The 16,558-nt window shown below is 49.6% G+C and overlaps 1 protein-coding gene across 4 annotated transcripts in view; it reads left to right on the top strand.

Moving 5' to 3' along the window:
• The first annotated feature begins 2,330 nt into the window (after window positions 1-2,330).
• MYCBPAP (MYCBP associated protein) overlaps window positions 2,331-16,558 on the top strand; it is a 21,222-nt gene continuing 6,994 nt past the window's right edge. For 3 of the 4 annotated variants that reach the window (XM_084749903.1, XM_084749902.1, XM_084749900.1), the window contains exons 1-12: window positions 2,515-2,658; window positions 9,944-10,071; window positions 10,665-10,824; window positions 10,953-11,056; window positions 11,648-11,834; window positions 12,084-12,199; window positions 12,695-12,845; window positions 14,062-14,177; window positions 14,265-14,383; window positions 14,581-14,692; window positions 15,642-15,831; window positions 16,224-16,411. In XM_084749903.1, coding sequence (XP_084606029.1) covers window positions 2,583-2,658; window positions 9,944-10,071; window positions 10,665-10,824; window positions 10,953-11,056; window positions 11,648-11,834; window positions 12,084-12,199; window positions 12,695-12,845; window positions 14,062-14,177; window positions 14,265-14,383; window positions 14,581-14,692; window positions 15,642-15,831; window positions 16,224-16,411 — 1,647 coding nt within the window. In that variant the 5' untranslated portion in view covers window positions 2,515-2,582. Of the gene's footprint in view, window positions 2,431-2,514; window positions 2,659-9,943; window positions 10,072-10,664; window positions 10,825-10,952; window positions 11,057-11,647; window positions 11,835-12,083; window positions 12,200-12,694; window positions 12,846-14,061; window positions 14,178-14,264; window positions 14,384-14,580; window positions 14,693-15,641; window positions 15,832-16,223; window positions 16,412-16,558 lie in introns of those variants that run through there. The other variant, XM_084749901.1, reaches the window with a different exon arrangement.

Raw genomic sequence — 16,558 nt, 5'->3', positions numbered from 1 at the left:
GTTATTCCCTCCCCCAGACAGGGTTTCTCTGTGTAGCCTTGGTTGTCCTGGGCTTGCTTTGTAGACCAGGCTGGCCTTGAACTCACAGCGATCCACCTGAAGGCATGTACCACCATTCTCAGCTATATTTTATTCTTTTTTGAGCTAGGGTCACACACAATGTTGCCTAGGCCGCCCTGGAACTCACTATATAGCCTGGGGTGCCCTCAAACTCAGTACTCTCGTGCCTCCCTCTCGCCAGTGTTCTTCCAGACACGCACCATCGCTCCTGCTAAAGTCTTATTTTTAATCGACAGGTAACAATTGTATAGGTTTATAGGGTACAGTGTGATGTTTTGATATCTTTCTTTTTTTTTTTAAGATTTATTTATTTATTATGTGTACAGTGTTCTGCCTGCATGTATACCTGCAGGCCAGAAGAGGATGCCAGATCACATTATAGATGGTTGTGAGCCACCATGTGGTTGCTGGGAATTGAACTCAGGGCCTTTGGAAGAGCAGCTGGCCCTCATGACCTCTGAGCCATATTGGCAGCCCTCCCCTTCATCTTTCATTAGCAAAGAAAATGCTTAAGAATTCCCCCAACACTGAGACCCATTCTCAGAAACGTATGTTGGTTCCTGTCTGATCTGTTTCTTACAGATTAACTGCACAGTAAAGGTAGTTAGATAGAATGCAAAAATCCTCTAGTCCAAAGCACTCCCTAGTCCTAAGTTATGGGGAAAGGACACACCTGGAAGTGTGCTCGCCAGAAATGCTGACCACAGCACAATTTGTGTACCTGTCACTTTAACCAACCCAGACACTTTGGTTGGTCTTGCCTCATTTCTTTCTCTCTCTCATTCTTTTGCTCTTAATTTTTTTTTTTCTTGAGAGGGTTTTATGTAGGCCAGGTTAGTCTAAAAATCCACTATGTAGCTCAGGATGACCTTGAACTTCGAATCCTCTTCCCAAGTGGGCGAGGTTACGTCTTCTTTAGATCCACTGGTCTGCAATTCTCACCACCGTGAGCAGAGCATGAGATAAGATGCAGAGCCAACCGCATTCCAGAAAGCCTTTTTTTTTTTTTAATTTAAACATTGCACAATTGAAATGACTAGTTGCCTGGTACCTACATACCTCCCCCCTTGATAAGCCATACGGGCTGGGGACTGGGTCAGGGACAGAACACTTTTCCCAGTGCGGGCAAGGCCCTAAGTTCAATTTCCAGTGTTGGAAAACAAAACCCATCCTTTACCCAAGCTTGGAGACGCAGTATCTATGTAGACTCAGTGTTTGGAAACTGGAGAGAGATGGACCAGGGTCAAGCCCAGCCCTGGCTATAGCAGTAAGTTTGAGGATAACAGGGGTTAAAAGAATCATGTCTTAAAAAGGTAAAAAAAAATAAAAAAAAGAAAAATCACGAGACTCCCTGAGGGAGGTTATATAGGTCACTGGCGAGCCTGCCATCTTACTGCTAGAAGCGCCTTTCTTCTCCATTACTCAGCCTTTCGTCTGTGGCTTCCACATTTTCTACAGAAGAGGAAAAATCTCACCAATGTACCTTGCCTAAACCCCGCGCCTCGTTGCCCCAAACCTTTGATTCTTAGCTGCATCCCAGCGCCTGCTCCCTGGAGGGCCCAGGTGACAGAGCATCTCTCTGGCGTGTCCTAAGCGCCCCCTGGAATGAACTGAACCAGAGAAGCTGTGGCAGTGAAGGGGAGCTGGTGCCTGTGTCGGAGCAGGAGGGGTCCCCCTGGAGCATGTGTCAATCACGGGGAGCGGGATCTAGAAGAGTCTGGGGTAAAGTCCTGGACCAACCTCAGAAACAAACCAGATAATTCCAGAATGCTTTAGAGCTCTGGGTAAAACAACAACAACAACAACAACAACAATAAAGCGGATACACTTAGAAATTTGAGATAACAGGAAAAGACATCTTCACTGGGAAACCAAAGGCAACATGTATATGCAAAGACCCCCAAAATGGGAAAAGTTTGCCTGGCCTAAGAAGTGAAGCTCAAGTGCCCGATGCATGGGCGGGGCTGATGGCAGGCGCTTGGGGCGGAGTCTAGGGGCGCCTAAGCTATGTCTAGTCACGGTCAGCTGTACGTGAGCTGGGGGTTCAGGGAAACCTAAAGGCTGGTCAGCAAGCTGTAGCCCAGGGCCAGAGCATCTGGGGAGACTGGGCAGGGAATCCTACGGGGCAGCCGAATTACTACTATCCTCATTCCAGCCACTCAGCCTGGGCCAGCTCCCGCACCTAACCTCTGCCCTTCCCAGCCCAGGTGATGACGCCTTGGCGCTCTCTAACCCCTCCTGTGACGTCAAGAGTCCGACCCTGGCATTCTCGGGGTCTGCGAGTGAGCCTAAGGAGTAGCTTGCGGCGCGCGGGGGCGCGCGTCATGATGAAGAAGGCTAATGACAAGCAGTCCCCGCCCAAGTTGTTCGGTGGGTGCGCGCCCCCCGCGCGGGGCGCTAGTTGCTAAGGACACTGCGTCGGCCGCTTAGGGGCGGAGTCGCGAGGGTGGGGGGGAGCGGTCTACGCAGTCACCTTGGAGGCTCAGGAGCGCACCGCCAAGCTGGGAACGTGGGGAGGCACCATGAAAGCCCTGAAGAAGGAATCCCGTGTCAAAATACCGACCGGCAGGTTCTTGGAGGCCGCAGAGAGCCTCAAAGGTTGGCGCTGGAGTCCTTGGGTGCTCAGGAAAGGCCGACAGGGGTGCTTGGGTTGGGGCTAGGACGCTATAGATTCGAGGGAGGGTCTCTGGGACCGTGGAGTACAGTACACAAGTAAAAGTCTTAAGGAGGCACAGCGCCCTGGACTTTGGTGGTAGTGATATGGCAAATGAGGGATTAACAGGGGGCTTTAGGGTTTAGTGGCAGGGACAGGCCTTGGACCGGAGGAGTAAGAGACCTCCAATGAGGCAGGGGTCACCTAAGAGTCATGCCAGGGGAAATCCCCAAGTAAAAATAACAAAACTCTATAGGTTTCAGGGTCCAATTTATTTCCTACCACTTGGCCTTTCTAGCCTCACGACAGACACCCAGTTTAACGTGACTACCGTGAATGCTATCTTTCGCAATCCACTCCCTTTAAAGAAATTTCCTGCTGGGGATGGAACCCAGGGGCCCAGTGTATGCTAAGCAAGCATTCTGGTACTGAGCTATCCCTTGCCCAGTTTTTATTCACTGAGGTCTGTCATGTGTGGACACATAAGTATCAATACCGTGACACCAATCCTCCAGAAACACAATCCAGTGAAGACACAGAGGTATAAATACCAAAAGACTTAAAAACAAAACAAAACAAAACAAAACCCATAAATATGGATGCCTGTGCCAGAGCTGTGGATGCTCAGAGCTTCTGCATTAGGCCTTGCTGTGTAGACTTTGAAGAGTTTTTCTGAAGTAGATGGCGTATGTGGCAGATGAAAGAAAAAGACAAATAAAAAGGAAAGGTTTGCTTCTCTGGGTTTGGAGAGCAGGCTCAATGAGCACAGAGGACTCTGTGCAGGTGGGCAGGGGCCAGAGCATGAAAGGACTTCCATGCAAAGTCAGAAAGTCTCTGTGCGTGACCTTGCAGACCCTGAGGGCACCCAGCCTCCTAGGCCTGGCGCCTCACGCTGTGAAGTGAGGGGCAGGCCAAGAGTCTGTAGAGTCCCTGGGAGGCTCAGAGAACGAAGAAGACCCAAGTGGGAATTTTTTTTTTTGCTTTCTTTTATGTTTCTTCATAGTATAAAAAAGCTGGTGCTGTTTTGTGACATACTTTTAATAGTTAAGAGAGGAGAGAGGAGAGAGAGAGAGAGAGAGAGAGGAAAATAAAATCAGTTCCCTTTCCCCAAGGGCAGCCAAGGGCTCTCTCTCTCTCCTAGCCTAGCCACAGCCTCGTGCTCACCTACTTTCAGGGCGATCTTAATCAGATTTGAACTTTCTGCTGTAAACAGATAAAGGAAGGATTTTTTTCCCCACTGCATATTTGTTTTTAATAAGGGAAGGATTTGGTTTGTTAAATAGTCTTTGCAGTTAAGAACCAGAGTGAGGAGAGGAGGAAAACAAAGTTTCTCATGCGAGGTCCCTTTCTTTTGGACTTTCTTAGAAGCTTCCAGCATAGTGGACCCACCTCCCCAGGGTCATGTGTCCGGTCTACAATTGTGATCTTGTAGCCTTGTGTGTTGTGTGTCTCTTGAGTCTCTGGTTCCAGATCTTTATAAAGGAGAGCAAACATGACTGGGAGCCTGTTTAGGGATCTATCTGAACCCCCCCTCTCCCCCATTGAGTCCTGTGACTCTCCTTGGTTCCTGTTGCTAAGCTACAAGTTGCACCAGCTGCCCTTCCTGCCTTGGTTCCCCACAGCTCAAACTCTGAGGTCAGTTTCCAATGACGTTTGCGTGAGAAGCAGGAGAACTTTGATCCCCTCGTCTTCTGTGCACCGCCTCCCCCCTCCCCCGCGGCTTCCCCCTCTTCCCTTCCCCCTTAGCTTCAACCAAGCTAAGCACGCCTGTCCCATTCAAAGGCATTCAAAGGCACTTGTGTCTGACCCCCTCAACTGTCAGGACAGAGAAATGCCAGCTCACCAACAGCCTCCACTCAGTTTGGACTTCCAGAACTAAGCGCGTGGGCCCCAGGTTCATTAGTGATACAGCTCTACCCTGTATGGTCCTCCGGGACACCGGGAACTGACCCCAGCCCTCAGTCCTTCCTACCTGGTCTGCCTCCAGTCTGTCTATCTCTGCCACTGGATAGGTCATTCTGAAATTGTCAGCGCTCCACTCTCCTCTACTAGGGCTCAGATGCTTCTCTAGATTCCATTTACTATCCATTACAAAGAATATTTATATATATAATTTATATATATATAAATTTCACGCCAGAAATACTTCACCAGGCACCATTTATTATTATTATTATTTTTTATTTATTTTTTGCTGTTGTAGTTTTGTTCTAAGATAACATGCCACCATGCTCTGTTTCCCCTTGTCCTGATCAGCAGCTCTACCTCCCCAGCAACCTTTTCCTGGCTGTCATGCGGCACACCTGGCACATTCAGCCTTGCTCCGCTGCAGCCTGGCCTGTGACGCCACCATTTGTAGGTCCATATATGCAAAGCATCCAGCTCCTCCCAGCTCCTCCAGGCTGGAAAGCTGTCGCCACAGCTATTCCTTACATTTCCTTTAGGGTCTTGTCTTTGTGACTGGCATGGTGGCTCTTTGAATGTCTGATGAGACCTGTGAGTGTGTTTTTGTTTTGTTTTTTCATGCAGGCATTCACATTATTGCCGTGTGTTTGTTTCCGTGCAGAGGAAACCTTTTGTACTAGCTCCTCTGCCCTTCACAGAGCATGCTTGGTAAGCCAGGCATAGTAGCTCACACCTGTGAAAACAGGACTGAGAAAGCTGAAGCAGGAGAATTGCCACGAGTGTGAGGCAAGCCTGGGCTAGATAGTGAGTTCCCAGGCAGCGTGGGCTAGAAGGAGACCCTGTCTCAAAGGAAAATAAAAGGGCAAAAGAAAGTACTTGGTGGATAACCTCTAGGATGGACTTCGCTTTAAAATGTTTAAGGACTATTTACTTAACCAGAGCACGTACCATTCCCCAGCGGTGCAGAGTGGCTTTTATGGTGATGCACTCAAGGCAGTTCAGACCTCAGGCCAGAGCTTGCGAGGGCGGCTTCAGCCTCAGCCAGTCGGGGTCTGTGGTGCTCGCCGGAGCGTGGTGGGAGCTTTGGCCCCAGGAATCTTCAGCAGTGTTGAATGTTTGTGTTTATATCTAACTCCCAGTAACTCTGTACTCATCAGTGAAAAGCACATCTGGAGCTGCTTAGTCCCTAGGGAAGATGTAGATGAACCAACGTGACAGGCAGAAGAAACAAATGGTCTGGAAAGTGTAAATTAGTTGGAAATATTTTTTCTTTCCTCCTCCTTTTTGGTTTACTGAAACAAGCTCGCTCCCACCCCCCCCCTCCTCTCTCTCTCTCTCTCTCGTTTTTTGAGACAGGGTTTCTCTGTGTAGCCCTGGCTGTCCAGAAACTCTCTTTGTAGACCAGGCTGTCCTCAAACTCTCAGAGATCGGCCTACCTCTGCTTCCGGAGTGTTAGGATTAAAGGCATGTGCCACCAGGTCTGGCTGAAACAGGGTTTCTCTGTGTAGCCCTGGCTATCCTGGAACTTGCTCTGTAGACCGGGCTAGCCTGAAAGTCACAGAGATCTGTCTGTCTCTGCCTCCTGAGCATTGGGATTAAAGGCATGCATACCACCACCCAGCATGGAAACATTTTTTGTTTGTTTGTTTTGTTTTTTTGAGACAGAGTCTCTCTGTATTAGCCTTGGCTGTCCTGGACTCGCTTTGTAGACCAGGCTGGCCTCGAATTCCTAGTGATCTGCCTGCCTCTGCCTCCTGAATGCTGGGATTGAAGGTGTGCTCCACCACCGCCCAGCTATGGAAACATTTCTAACAGCAGATCTGGGCTGCCGCCCGCTTTGCTCTGGCACATAGTACCCAAACACATCTAGTTGGGGGCCAGTAAGTAATCTTAGCACTCAAGAGGCTGAGGCAGAAAGATAGCAAATTCCAGGCCAACCTGGGCTTCAATAGGAGGAAGGAAAGCTAAATCAAAACCCATGGCCGCATCTCCAGGTGTGGTGGAAGAGCAGAGGGAAACCAGGTCAGACTGCTCGGCTCCGCGTGTATCTGTCTGTGAGTGCACACTTTGTGCAGAGCCGGGGCCTGAGCAGCATGCTCCTCCTGTGGAGGAGATAGAGTTATGTTTGGAATGATTTTTTTTTTCAAGCCACCTGCCATGTGGGCATTTCCTTTAAAAACAACACACACACACACACACACACACACACACACACACACACACACACAAACCCAAAACAGTTTGTGTAAACGAAAGCCCCTGCCTTGATGTTACCGTGTTGTGTCCCCTTAAAGATTAGAGTACTTTGAGAAGCATGGGATGAAGCCAACACGTTGTTCTAAACACCCTGGCAGCTGAGTTTAGGTTTTCCTTTGATTGTTTTGTATAGATGTAAACATCAAACCCTTCTCAACTGGAGGAGGGAAAGATGAAGTTACCTTACCAACTGGGAGAAGCAAGGTGTACATCTGAGAGTTAAACCACCTTTCCGGAGGCAGACAAAATGTGTCCTGGTCAAAAGCATCTCTGAAAAAAAAATTTTTTTTTTTTTTTTTGGCAGTGGCCTAGGCCATTTCCGTCATCTGAATCTCCAGCTGCAGTAGACCATTAAATAATCCTGTCCTCAATCTTGGTCCCCCTAGGCTGTCCCCGGGACCTGACACTGCCCTCGGGATAAGCTGAAATCTCTTGCAGGGATCGCTGAGCTCTGGGTGACAGGACTCCTGTTTCCTCCTACCTTTCTGCTTCACACCCCATGCCGCCTCCCTCCAGTCCAGTGACGTCACAGTGCGTGCTCTGAGTTCCAGGGTCCACCCTCCTCTCTGGCCTCTGGGCTTCTTCAGGCTGCTCCCTCTGGAAAGTTTGTTTCTAGTGTGGAGCTTCTCTTCCTCCTTCACTCTCAGTAGCTGTAGCACATCTTTAAGGAAGCTCCCACAACTGCCCCTTAGCCAGGGTTGAAGCCCCCCCCAACTCCAGGGGAGTGCCTGACTATTGTCCCAAGCTCAGTCTGTTTGACCATTTGGTCCCCTGTGGCTGTTTCCACGCCCAACTGAAACTGCTTTGTCTTCCCAGGACCTCACCATGGAGCTCTGGTTGGCCTGGTTTCACCATGGAGACCAGGCTGGCCCGAAAACGGAAATCCTCCCACCTTAACCTCCCACGTGCTGGGATTAAACCAGGTTCCTTTTTTTTTAGACGGGAGTGGTGGTGCATGCCTTTAATCCCAGCACTTGGGAGGCAGAGGCAAGTGGATTGCTGTGGGTTCGAGGTCAGCCTGGTCTACAAAGCAAGTCCAGGACAGCTAGGACTATTACAAAGAGAAACCCTGCCTCAAAAAACAAAACAAAACAAAAAGATTTAAGTATATGTTTTGCCTAAGGTACCACATGTATGTAATTATACTATGCGTATGCCTGATGCACACAGAGGTCAGAAGAAGGCATCACATCCCCTGGCGTAGGTGTTACAAATGGTTTCAAGCTGACATGCAGGTGTTAGAAATCAAAGCCTAAGTCCTCTGCGAGAACAACAAGCGGCAGAAATCAATCAGCTCTTAAGACTCTGCTTAAAACTGGCCCAGTGGCAGAGGCAGGTGGATTTCTGTGAGTTCGAGGCCATCCTGGCCTGTACAGTGAGTTTTAGGCTAACCAAGATGGCATAGTGAGACCCTGTCTCAAAAAGAGAAAAAGAAGCCCAGTGCTAAGGCACTGCATGTAGTGGCACATACCAGTAACCTCAACACTTGAGACACGGAGTTAGGAGGGTCATCAGGGTTATCCTAGCCTACATAGTGGATTTGAAGCCAGCCTGGGCTAAATGAAAACTATATTTAAAAAAAAATCAGAATTATTGGGTGGTGGTGGTGCATGACTTTAAATCCAGCACTTGGGAGGCAGAGGCAAACAGATCTCTGAGTTTGAGGCCAGTCTGGTTTGCAGAGCAAGTTCCAGGCCAGAGAAATCCTGTTTTGAAAAAACCAATAAATAAGTAAGTAAATAAATAAAATAAGAAGGGCCAGGTACAGTGGTATACAGCTTTTTCTTTGCTTGTTTGTTTCTTTTTCAAGACAGGGTTTCTCAGTGTAGCCTTGCCTGTCCTGGACTCACTTTGTAGACCAGGCTGGCCTCGAACTCACAACGATCCACCAGCTTCTGCCTCCCAATCGCTGGCATTAAAGATGTGCGCCGCCACCACCTGGCCCAGCGGTGTATAGCTTTAAGTCTAGCACATACAGGTAGGGAGATCTCTGAGTTCAAGACCAGCATAGCTTGCATCTGCACAGTGAGTTCCAGGCCAGCCAGGGCTACATGGGAGACCTTGTCTCAATTCCCTCAATGCGCCCCGCCCCCCTCCCCCGCAAAAAAAAAAAAAAAACCACCTAAAAGTAAAAAACAATTTAGATGAACGAAACCTGATGCTTTCACCCAGGAGGCTAAGGCAACATCTGGTCTAGTTGCCCCAACCCATCAGGCAACAGAATCTCAGGTCTTGGGCGGTTTCGTTTGTTCTGTTGTTGTTGCTTTTTGTTTGTTTGGTTAGTGTGTGCGTGTGTGTGTGTGTGTGTGTGTGTGTGTGTGAGAGAGAGAGAGAGAGAGAGAGAGAGAGAGAGACAGAGAGACAGAGAGAGACAGAGAGAGACAGAGAGAGAGAGAGAGAGAGAGAGAGAGAGAGAGAGAGAGAGAGAGGTGGGGTGGGGTGGGGGGAGGAGTTTTATAAATTTCTCAGTACAACACAGTGATCAAGATGTTGTATTTGAAAGACTATGCCCAGAAGATTGTAAGGATGACCAGCAATATTAGTTGAAAGGGATAAGTTTCTTTTGTAAGTGGAAGGCAGGTCCAGAGACATGAAGCAATGTTCCCAAGATCATCCAACTTGAAACTGCCATGGCTCTGACTATAGACGTTCAGCCACTGTGGCAGTCCAGAGAGAGGAGGTAGAAGTCCCATCACTTTGGACCACTGTGGCAGCCAGCCTCTGCTGTCCCGTCTTGTCCAGGTGGCTGTCTTGACCTCCTGCCGTGAAGTTTAATATAGATTTATTTACTTACATCAAGGTCTTACTTTGCAGCCATGGCTGGCTTCACACTTTGAATCTTTCTGCCTCGGCCTTCGAGAGCTGGGTTTACAAGCCCGCGCCACCTTTGCCAGCGTTCATCATCTATTGCGGTGTTAGAAACTGAACCCAGGGCCTCACTGACCTGCAACGTGCTTGCTAGGCAAAGCATTCCGAGCTGCGTCCTGAGCTCTCAATCTATCATCTTATTTATGTACTAAAGATTATTCAGAGAGCTCTCGGGACATATCTCTTTTGCAATCCCTCCAGAAAAAAAGCGGACAAAGGTAGCTGAGCTGCCCACTCCCCCAATTCAGGAAGAGCCTGAGCCTGTCAGCAATGTTTTACAAGGAGATGACATTCTTGCCTTGGCTATTAAGAAGGAAGACTTGAAGAAGGTAAGGGTGAAGGCCAGGGATCCCCCTGAGCACCCCGCCGTGCTCCCAGTTCATCTGCCCATTGGCTTCCTGATCCTAGGAAAAGTAAATAAATATAAATATAAATATAAATATAAATATAAATATAAATAAAATCCATCAAATGCAAATTCTTTTACTTCAGCGTCTGAAGGAACTTAGGGGAAGTTAGCTTTTCACATTTCTCAGATTCTGGTAGACCCACAGATTGATGAGGTACCGTGGGGCCATCCTGGCCATTCCACAGGTGGGCAAGTAAGTGCAAGCATCGAAGACAGACATGAGCACAAGGCTGCTGAACTCCAACCCATCCCCTTACCTGTCAGTTGCTGATACTTGATCTGTCTGGGCTTGCTGGGTGATATCATTTTCCCCACCCCCTCCAGGTTACTCCTAAATCTCAGGTCTGTCACGCAGCCATTTCCAGCACAGGATGTATGGATGGAGCTGGGAGAGATGACTAGTTAGCCCTCAGGAATTCCGTCAAGAACAGGGGTGTATGTTGGGGTGGGGGTGGGGCGGTGCGTTTCTTCCTCTTTCCAGGTAGCATTCTCCTCTGCTTTGTTTCTTTTCAGCAACATGCTCCTCGGTTTGCAGAAACAGGAGAAAAGCCTGTCGTTACGCAGAAATTTTTCATCCGTAAGATCAAACCAAAGGACTCCAGCAGAAAGGTCTACCACTTGGTAGCGCATCCTGCGACTCCAGATGCCACCACAAAACCTCTGGACTACTCTGGTACGGGTTCCATCGTAGGCTTTGCGGTCTTGGGTGGGTCTTGAAAGGAAGCCCGCTCTCCATCCAACAGTTGCCCTGCGTGTGGCTCACAGCTTCTGTCTCTCCATTTCTCTTCCCCTTTACCCCAGGTCCCGGTGACAGCTTTGTAAGCAGTGGCCAGATCCTGCCTCATCAGATCTTGGGGAGTCTCCAGGACTTTAAAAGAATTGCGATTGCCCGAGGGAATATCCAGGTTTGTTGTACAGAGCCATGTGGCTGGGAGAAGCTGTTAAAGCTCTCCTACAGAGTCCAAGGAGGGTTGTGTGCGCGTGGAGATGGGGGTACAGGGGTAGGGGTCTAAGAGATAGGTCCTTCTCTGGGCCTAGATGAGAAGTGACCCTTTTGGGAAGGAGTTGCAAGATTCGGAAGCCAGTTGCCAGTATGAGGCAGCTTTTGCTCAAGTGGGGATTTACTAAAGGGAACTCAGGGTCTTGTGGAATTCTGGGTAGACTGCACCCCCACAGTGCAGCAGAGCTCTGAGTCACATGCTGGAGGGAGATGTGCCCCCACTGTCTCCTGTGCTACCTTCCTGCCACACAGCTCTTCTGTCTCAGCTCCTTTGCTTCTACTGGGCAGGCTACTAGGGAAGTCATCAATTGTGGAGAAGACAGCTACCCTAAAGGATGCTGACCTTTCTGGGCAGAGGGGATGGTTAGCATTCCCCCAGGGTCCCTGGCATGTTTCCTGGTCCTGGCCTATGGTTTCACCCTATGGCTCCAAAGAGGAGGACAGAATGCAGAACCTCCTCTGCTTTGTGCTTCCTCGTCTGCTTTGTGCTTTCCAGCTGGCTAAGCTGATACGTACCCAGCCCTGTCTCATGACCCTCATCTCAGCTAAAGAAGAGCCAAAGCCAAAGGCCCCAAAGGAAGAAGAAAAGAGGCCGCTGTGGGCTCCACCTCTTCAGCACAACTTCCTGAAGAACTGGAGGCGGCACGTTGCCTTGTGGAAGAAGCAACAGGAAGCTCTCAGTGGTGAGCCGAGCTGACCAGGGACCTGCCAGGCTCCATCTGGCACAGAGGCTCTTCTGTGTCTTCTCCCTCACCCCCCGGTCCACAGCCTGGACTCCTACTGATATTTGTGCCATGGTTGTTGAGAGCTTCTTGGCTCTCGGGCCTCCGTTCTGAAATGAGCCTGAGAGTGGGCTACCCAGTTCATAGTGGCAAGAGCCCGTGTGTTCTGTTTTGGTGCAGCTGTCACAGTTCTCCTTCTTCGCCTCTTAGAGTACCTGAAGAAGCCAGCCAGTGAGCTGTTGATGCACTCTGGGGAGAGCTACAGAAAGATCCAGGAGGAGAGGGAACTCATTGACCGTGCACTTCCGACCCAGCATGACAGAAAAGTGAGGTCACTGTGGCCAAGTACAAAGAGAGGAAGAGAGGGGAGGAAGGGAAGGAGGGGGAGAGAGAGAAAGAGAGAGGAAGAGAGAGGGAGGGATGGGGAGGGAGGGAGGGAGGGAGAGAGAGAGAGAGAGAGAGAGAGAGAGAGAGAGAGAGAGAGAGAGAGAGGGAATATGCACATGGGAATTGGTGCCAGCTTGTCTCCAGTTACACAGCTGGGGAGAAAACAGCCTGTCCATTACCAAGCATTGTTAAGCCCCTGGGATAGTTATTGTATTATTTCATGTTCCGGGACAGCTCACTTTAATAATTCAGCCTGTGGTGGTCTATGGTGGTCAGTTTATCATAAGAGTTGTAATGCTTGCACCCCACCTTTCTGGAATCTTGAGAGAGCAAGATGTCCAACTCTTGTGCCATTGGGGGGTCCTAGTGGAATTCCCCACCAGTCTCTGACTGAGGCACGGAGATGACCTTACTGCTCTGTCCTTCCTCGTCAGGGTTTTAATGCAACCAACTGGTTCTGGAGTCCACTGGAATACCTGGGAGATGAGGTGACGGGTCTTCTCATAACCAAAACAAAAAGTCAGCGTGGCCTGGTGGACCCCATCACACACATCAGGAAGCCCCACGCCATCAAAGTGGAGACTGGTGAGAAGCAGGGCCCAAGCCCATTAGCTGCTTGTGCCTGGTGTTGGAGGCAGGGCAGTATGGTGGTACTCAGCGTGACTTGGGCAAGTCACAGACTCTACCTGGGACCCAGTGAAACTGATAAAAGTGGCAAGGGAAGCAGTAGCATCTTGGGCATCTGCTTTTACCAGCCCTATGCAGCTGTTGAGTCCCTGGACTGTGATTTAGTCTGTATAAAAATGAGTTGTCAGTGTCCACCAATTTGGAAAATAGTAGCGATTTTAATGCATTTATTTATTATGTATACAGTGCTCTGCCTGCATGTACGCCTGCACACCAGAAGAGGGCATCAGATCACATTATAGATGGTTGTGAGCCACCATGTGGTTGCTGGGAATTGAACTCAGGATCTCTGAAAGTGCTCTTAACCACTCCAGAGATCTGGAGTGCTCTCCAGGCCCTGTTTATTTTATTTTTCAAGACAGGGTTTCTCTGTGTAGCCTTGGCTATTCTGGACTCACTTTGTAGACCAGGCTGGCCTCGAACTCACAGCGATCCATCTGTCTCTGCTTCCCTGAGTGCTGGGATTAAAGGTGTGCCACTGCACCCGCTAGTAGCCATTTTTATATTGATTGCGTATCGGAATAACAGTCTTCATATTAAATAAATATGCCAGGAGTTAAGTAAACCATGCTAAAATGAATCTCATCTGGAGCCGCTTTACCTTTTCAACATGCAACTAGAAAATTTGAAACGACACACATGGCTTGCATTTGAAGTTTGTGTTATACCTCCATGTGGTAGCCGTAGTTTAGAGCCGGCCAGGCTGCATGGATTCTCACCCCAGCTGTGCTGCTGCTTTGAATTCCTGTGAGGAACTTGGCTCCCATTGTCCTTGATTTTATATCATAAGGGTCACGAGAGGGTTAAAGACAACATTCTATACACTAAGGGGTTCTGGCTCCTTGCTAAGACTCTCAACTCTGGGCTGCTATTGTAACCCAGAGATTCAGACGTCTGGGAGCTGATTTTGTGGGATTCCTGTATAGTGCTGTTGCTAAGTAGGCATAAGATAAGACCAGGGAACTGAGGCAGAGCTGCCCCCTCAGAAACTGTATTCGGTCCCTAGCGCCTCTCAGAAGTGCTGTTGGAATCCGTGTTCTCAGGACCCTTGGGCAAAGGGTGGGAAGGGGGCATGATGGCAGCCTGTGCCAAGGGTCTTCCAACTCCACTCTAGGATTACCAGCCCAGAAGGATGCTTGGTACCGCAACACCTGGGACCGGAGTCTGTTTCTGATCTACCGACGCAAGGAGCTACGGAGTATCATGGCAGAACTGGATTTCAGCCCGCAGGTGGCTAACACCTTAATATCAGATCCTTGAGGCACCTTAGGTGATACCTGCCAGTCAGCTCATATCCCCGCCCTCTGCTCCTCTTAGGATATCGATGGCCTGGAGGTGGTGGGCCGTGGGAAGCCCTTCTCATCTGTCACCGTGGAAGAGCATTCTTCGCCACTTGAAAAGAGCCAGAAGAGCTCTTCTGAAGACACCACGTTTCTGTGAGTCTGAGCCTGGGGGGTTGTGTGTGTGTGTGTGGGGGAATGTGCTTGCCCTTATACCCACTAGTGTCAGGGGGCGGGCCTTCCTCTCTGAAATCAAAATCAGGGTGGCTGAATCTCTATGTCCACGGTTCCAAGTGTTGTGACTGCTCAGCCTCTGGGAAAATAAATGTTTTTGTTTTGTTTTGTTTTTACAGGGACTCATTCACCAACCTCTCCGACACAGGCCCTATGCCTATTCTCGGTCCCTCGCTGCTGTTCTGCGGGAAGCCAGCCTGCTGGATCAGAGGCAGCAACCCAGATGACAAGGTAAACTGCCTTTTCAGCCTCACGCACTCGCAGGGAGGGCCTCCCTCATGGGTGCAGCTCCAAGGTGACCGTGACAGTCTCAAAGAGTCCACACAGTTTCTGATTTGTGTTATTATCTGATGGCACATTCTGCATGCCTGAAAATGGGAACAGCAGCGCCAACTCAAGCAAAAGTGAGGTCACAGGGCTCAAAAGAGAGCATCATTGGCTGGGCGGTGGTGGCACATACCTTAGATCCCAGCCCTAGGGGCCAGGGGCAGGAGGATCTTTGTGAGTTTGAAGGACTTCCTGGGACACACACACACACACACACACACACACACACACACACACACACCTATCTAGAAAAACCATATATGTGTTTGTAATATGTGTGCAGGCATACATAGGTGTATTCAAATATGTGTGAGCACATGTGTGGATGCCAGTGCACATGCACTTGTGTGAACATATGTGTCTAGGCCTGAGGCTGACATAGACTGTCATCCTCTCTTCCTTTCCACCTGAGTAGGGTCTTTCAACTGAACTTAGAGCTAATGTTTGGGGGAGTCTGGCTAGCAAGCTTGCTCTGAAAATTCTGTCTCTACCTCCTGTGTGCTGGGGTTACAGGCAGTCTGTCACACTCAACTGACTTCTGGAGATCAGATCTCCAGCCTTTTGGCTTGCAAATTAATGTCTGAGTCATCGCTCCAATACCAGTTCTAGAACATTCTTCAGATGCTAAGGAGCAGAAGTGAATACTGGATGTAAAATATTTCTCCTCTTAGTATTGGTGATAACCTCAGAGATGATTTCCAGGAGGGTCTGACACCACTCCAGGTGACCAAGCCCAGAGGACCAGTGTGCAGACAGTGGACTCTCAGAGACGTCATGGGCAATGGGGATGAGTTGGTCACCCTAGGGCAAGACCTCAAGCCAAGACACTTCTTATGCCCTCTTCTTCCTACAGAAAAATGTTGGAATTGGTGTCCGCCTGACATTTGAAACCCTTGAAGGGGAGAAGACATCTTCAGAACTGACCGTGGTCAATAACGGCACCGTGGCCATTTGGTATGACTGGCGACGGAGGCCCCAGCCGGATTCTTTCCAGGACCTGAAGAGAACTAGGACACAGCGGTTTTACTTTAACAACCGGGAAGGTACCCCGAAGAGGCACCCATTGGCCTCAGTGACAGGGACACCCTCCACCGCACCCCACCCCACCCGTGTTTAGTTAGTACCTACCAGCCCATCCCCTCCTTCTCCCATGAAGTGTGCAGTCTACTATTCTGTTGAGAAAACCAGGGGCCCCTTGAGAAGGCTGAGAGGGAGGAGCCATCAGGGACCGCAGACCTGAAGTGAGGATGACCAGCTCTCGCAGCCACACACATTCCTGGAAACGTTATGGTCCCAAGAAACCAGGATGGCTGGTCGCCAGAGGTGCTTTCTAGATTCAGACTGGCGGCTCAGCCAGCAACCCCCTCACAACAGTCTCTGCCTCTCTCTCTCTCTCTCTCTCTCTCTCCCCCACCCCCCCACCCCGCCCCCCCAGGTGTGATTCTGCCTGGGGAAACCAAACACTTTACCTTCTTCTTCAAGTCTCTGAATGCTGGCATCTTCAGGGAGTCTTGGGAGTTCGGGACCCATCCTATCCTCCTGGGAGGTGCTGTCCTTCAGGTTACTCTCCATGCCATCTCACTGACCCAGGATATTTTTATGGATGAGAGGAAGCTGCTGGAGGTAAGGACCTCAGCCATGCGGGGACAACACATGGGTCTTCATTATTGCTCTTGTCTTATATTTTTGGTTGTGAGCCTAACCTTTTAACAGCCGAGCCGTCTCTCCAGCCCTATTCTTCTTGCCTTGAGAGGAGACTTTCTCACTGCA

This window comes from Acomys minous (genome assembly GCF_964271855.1).
Source record: "Acomys minous genome assembly, chromosome: 12".
NCBI lineage: Eukaryota > Metazoa > Chordata > Mammalia > Rodentia > Muridae > Acomys > Acomys minous.
This window is presented reverse-complemented; position numbering and strand designations above follow the sequence as displayed.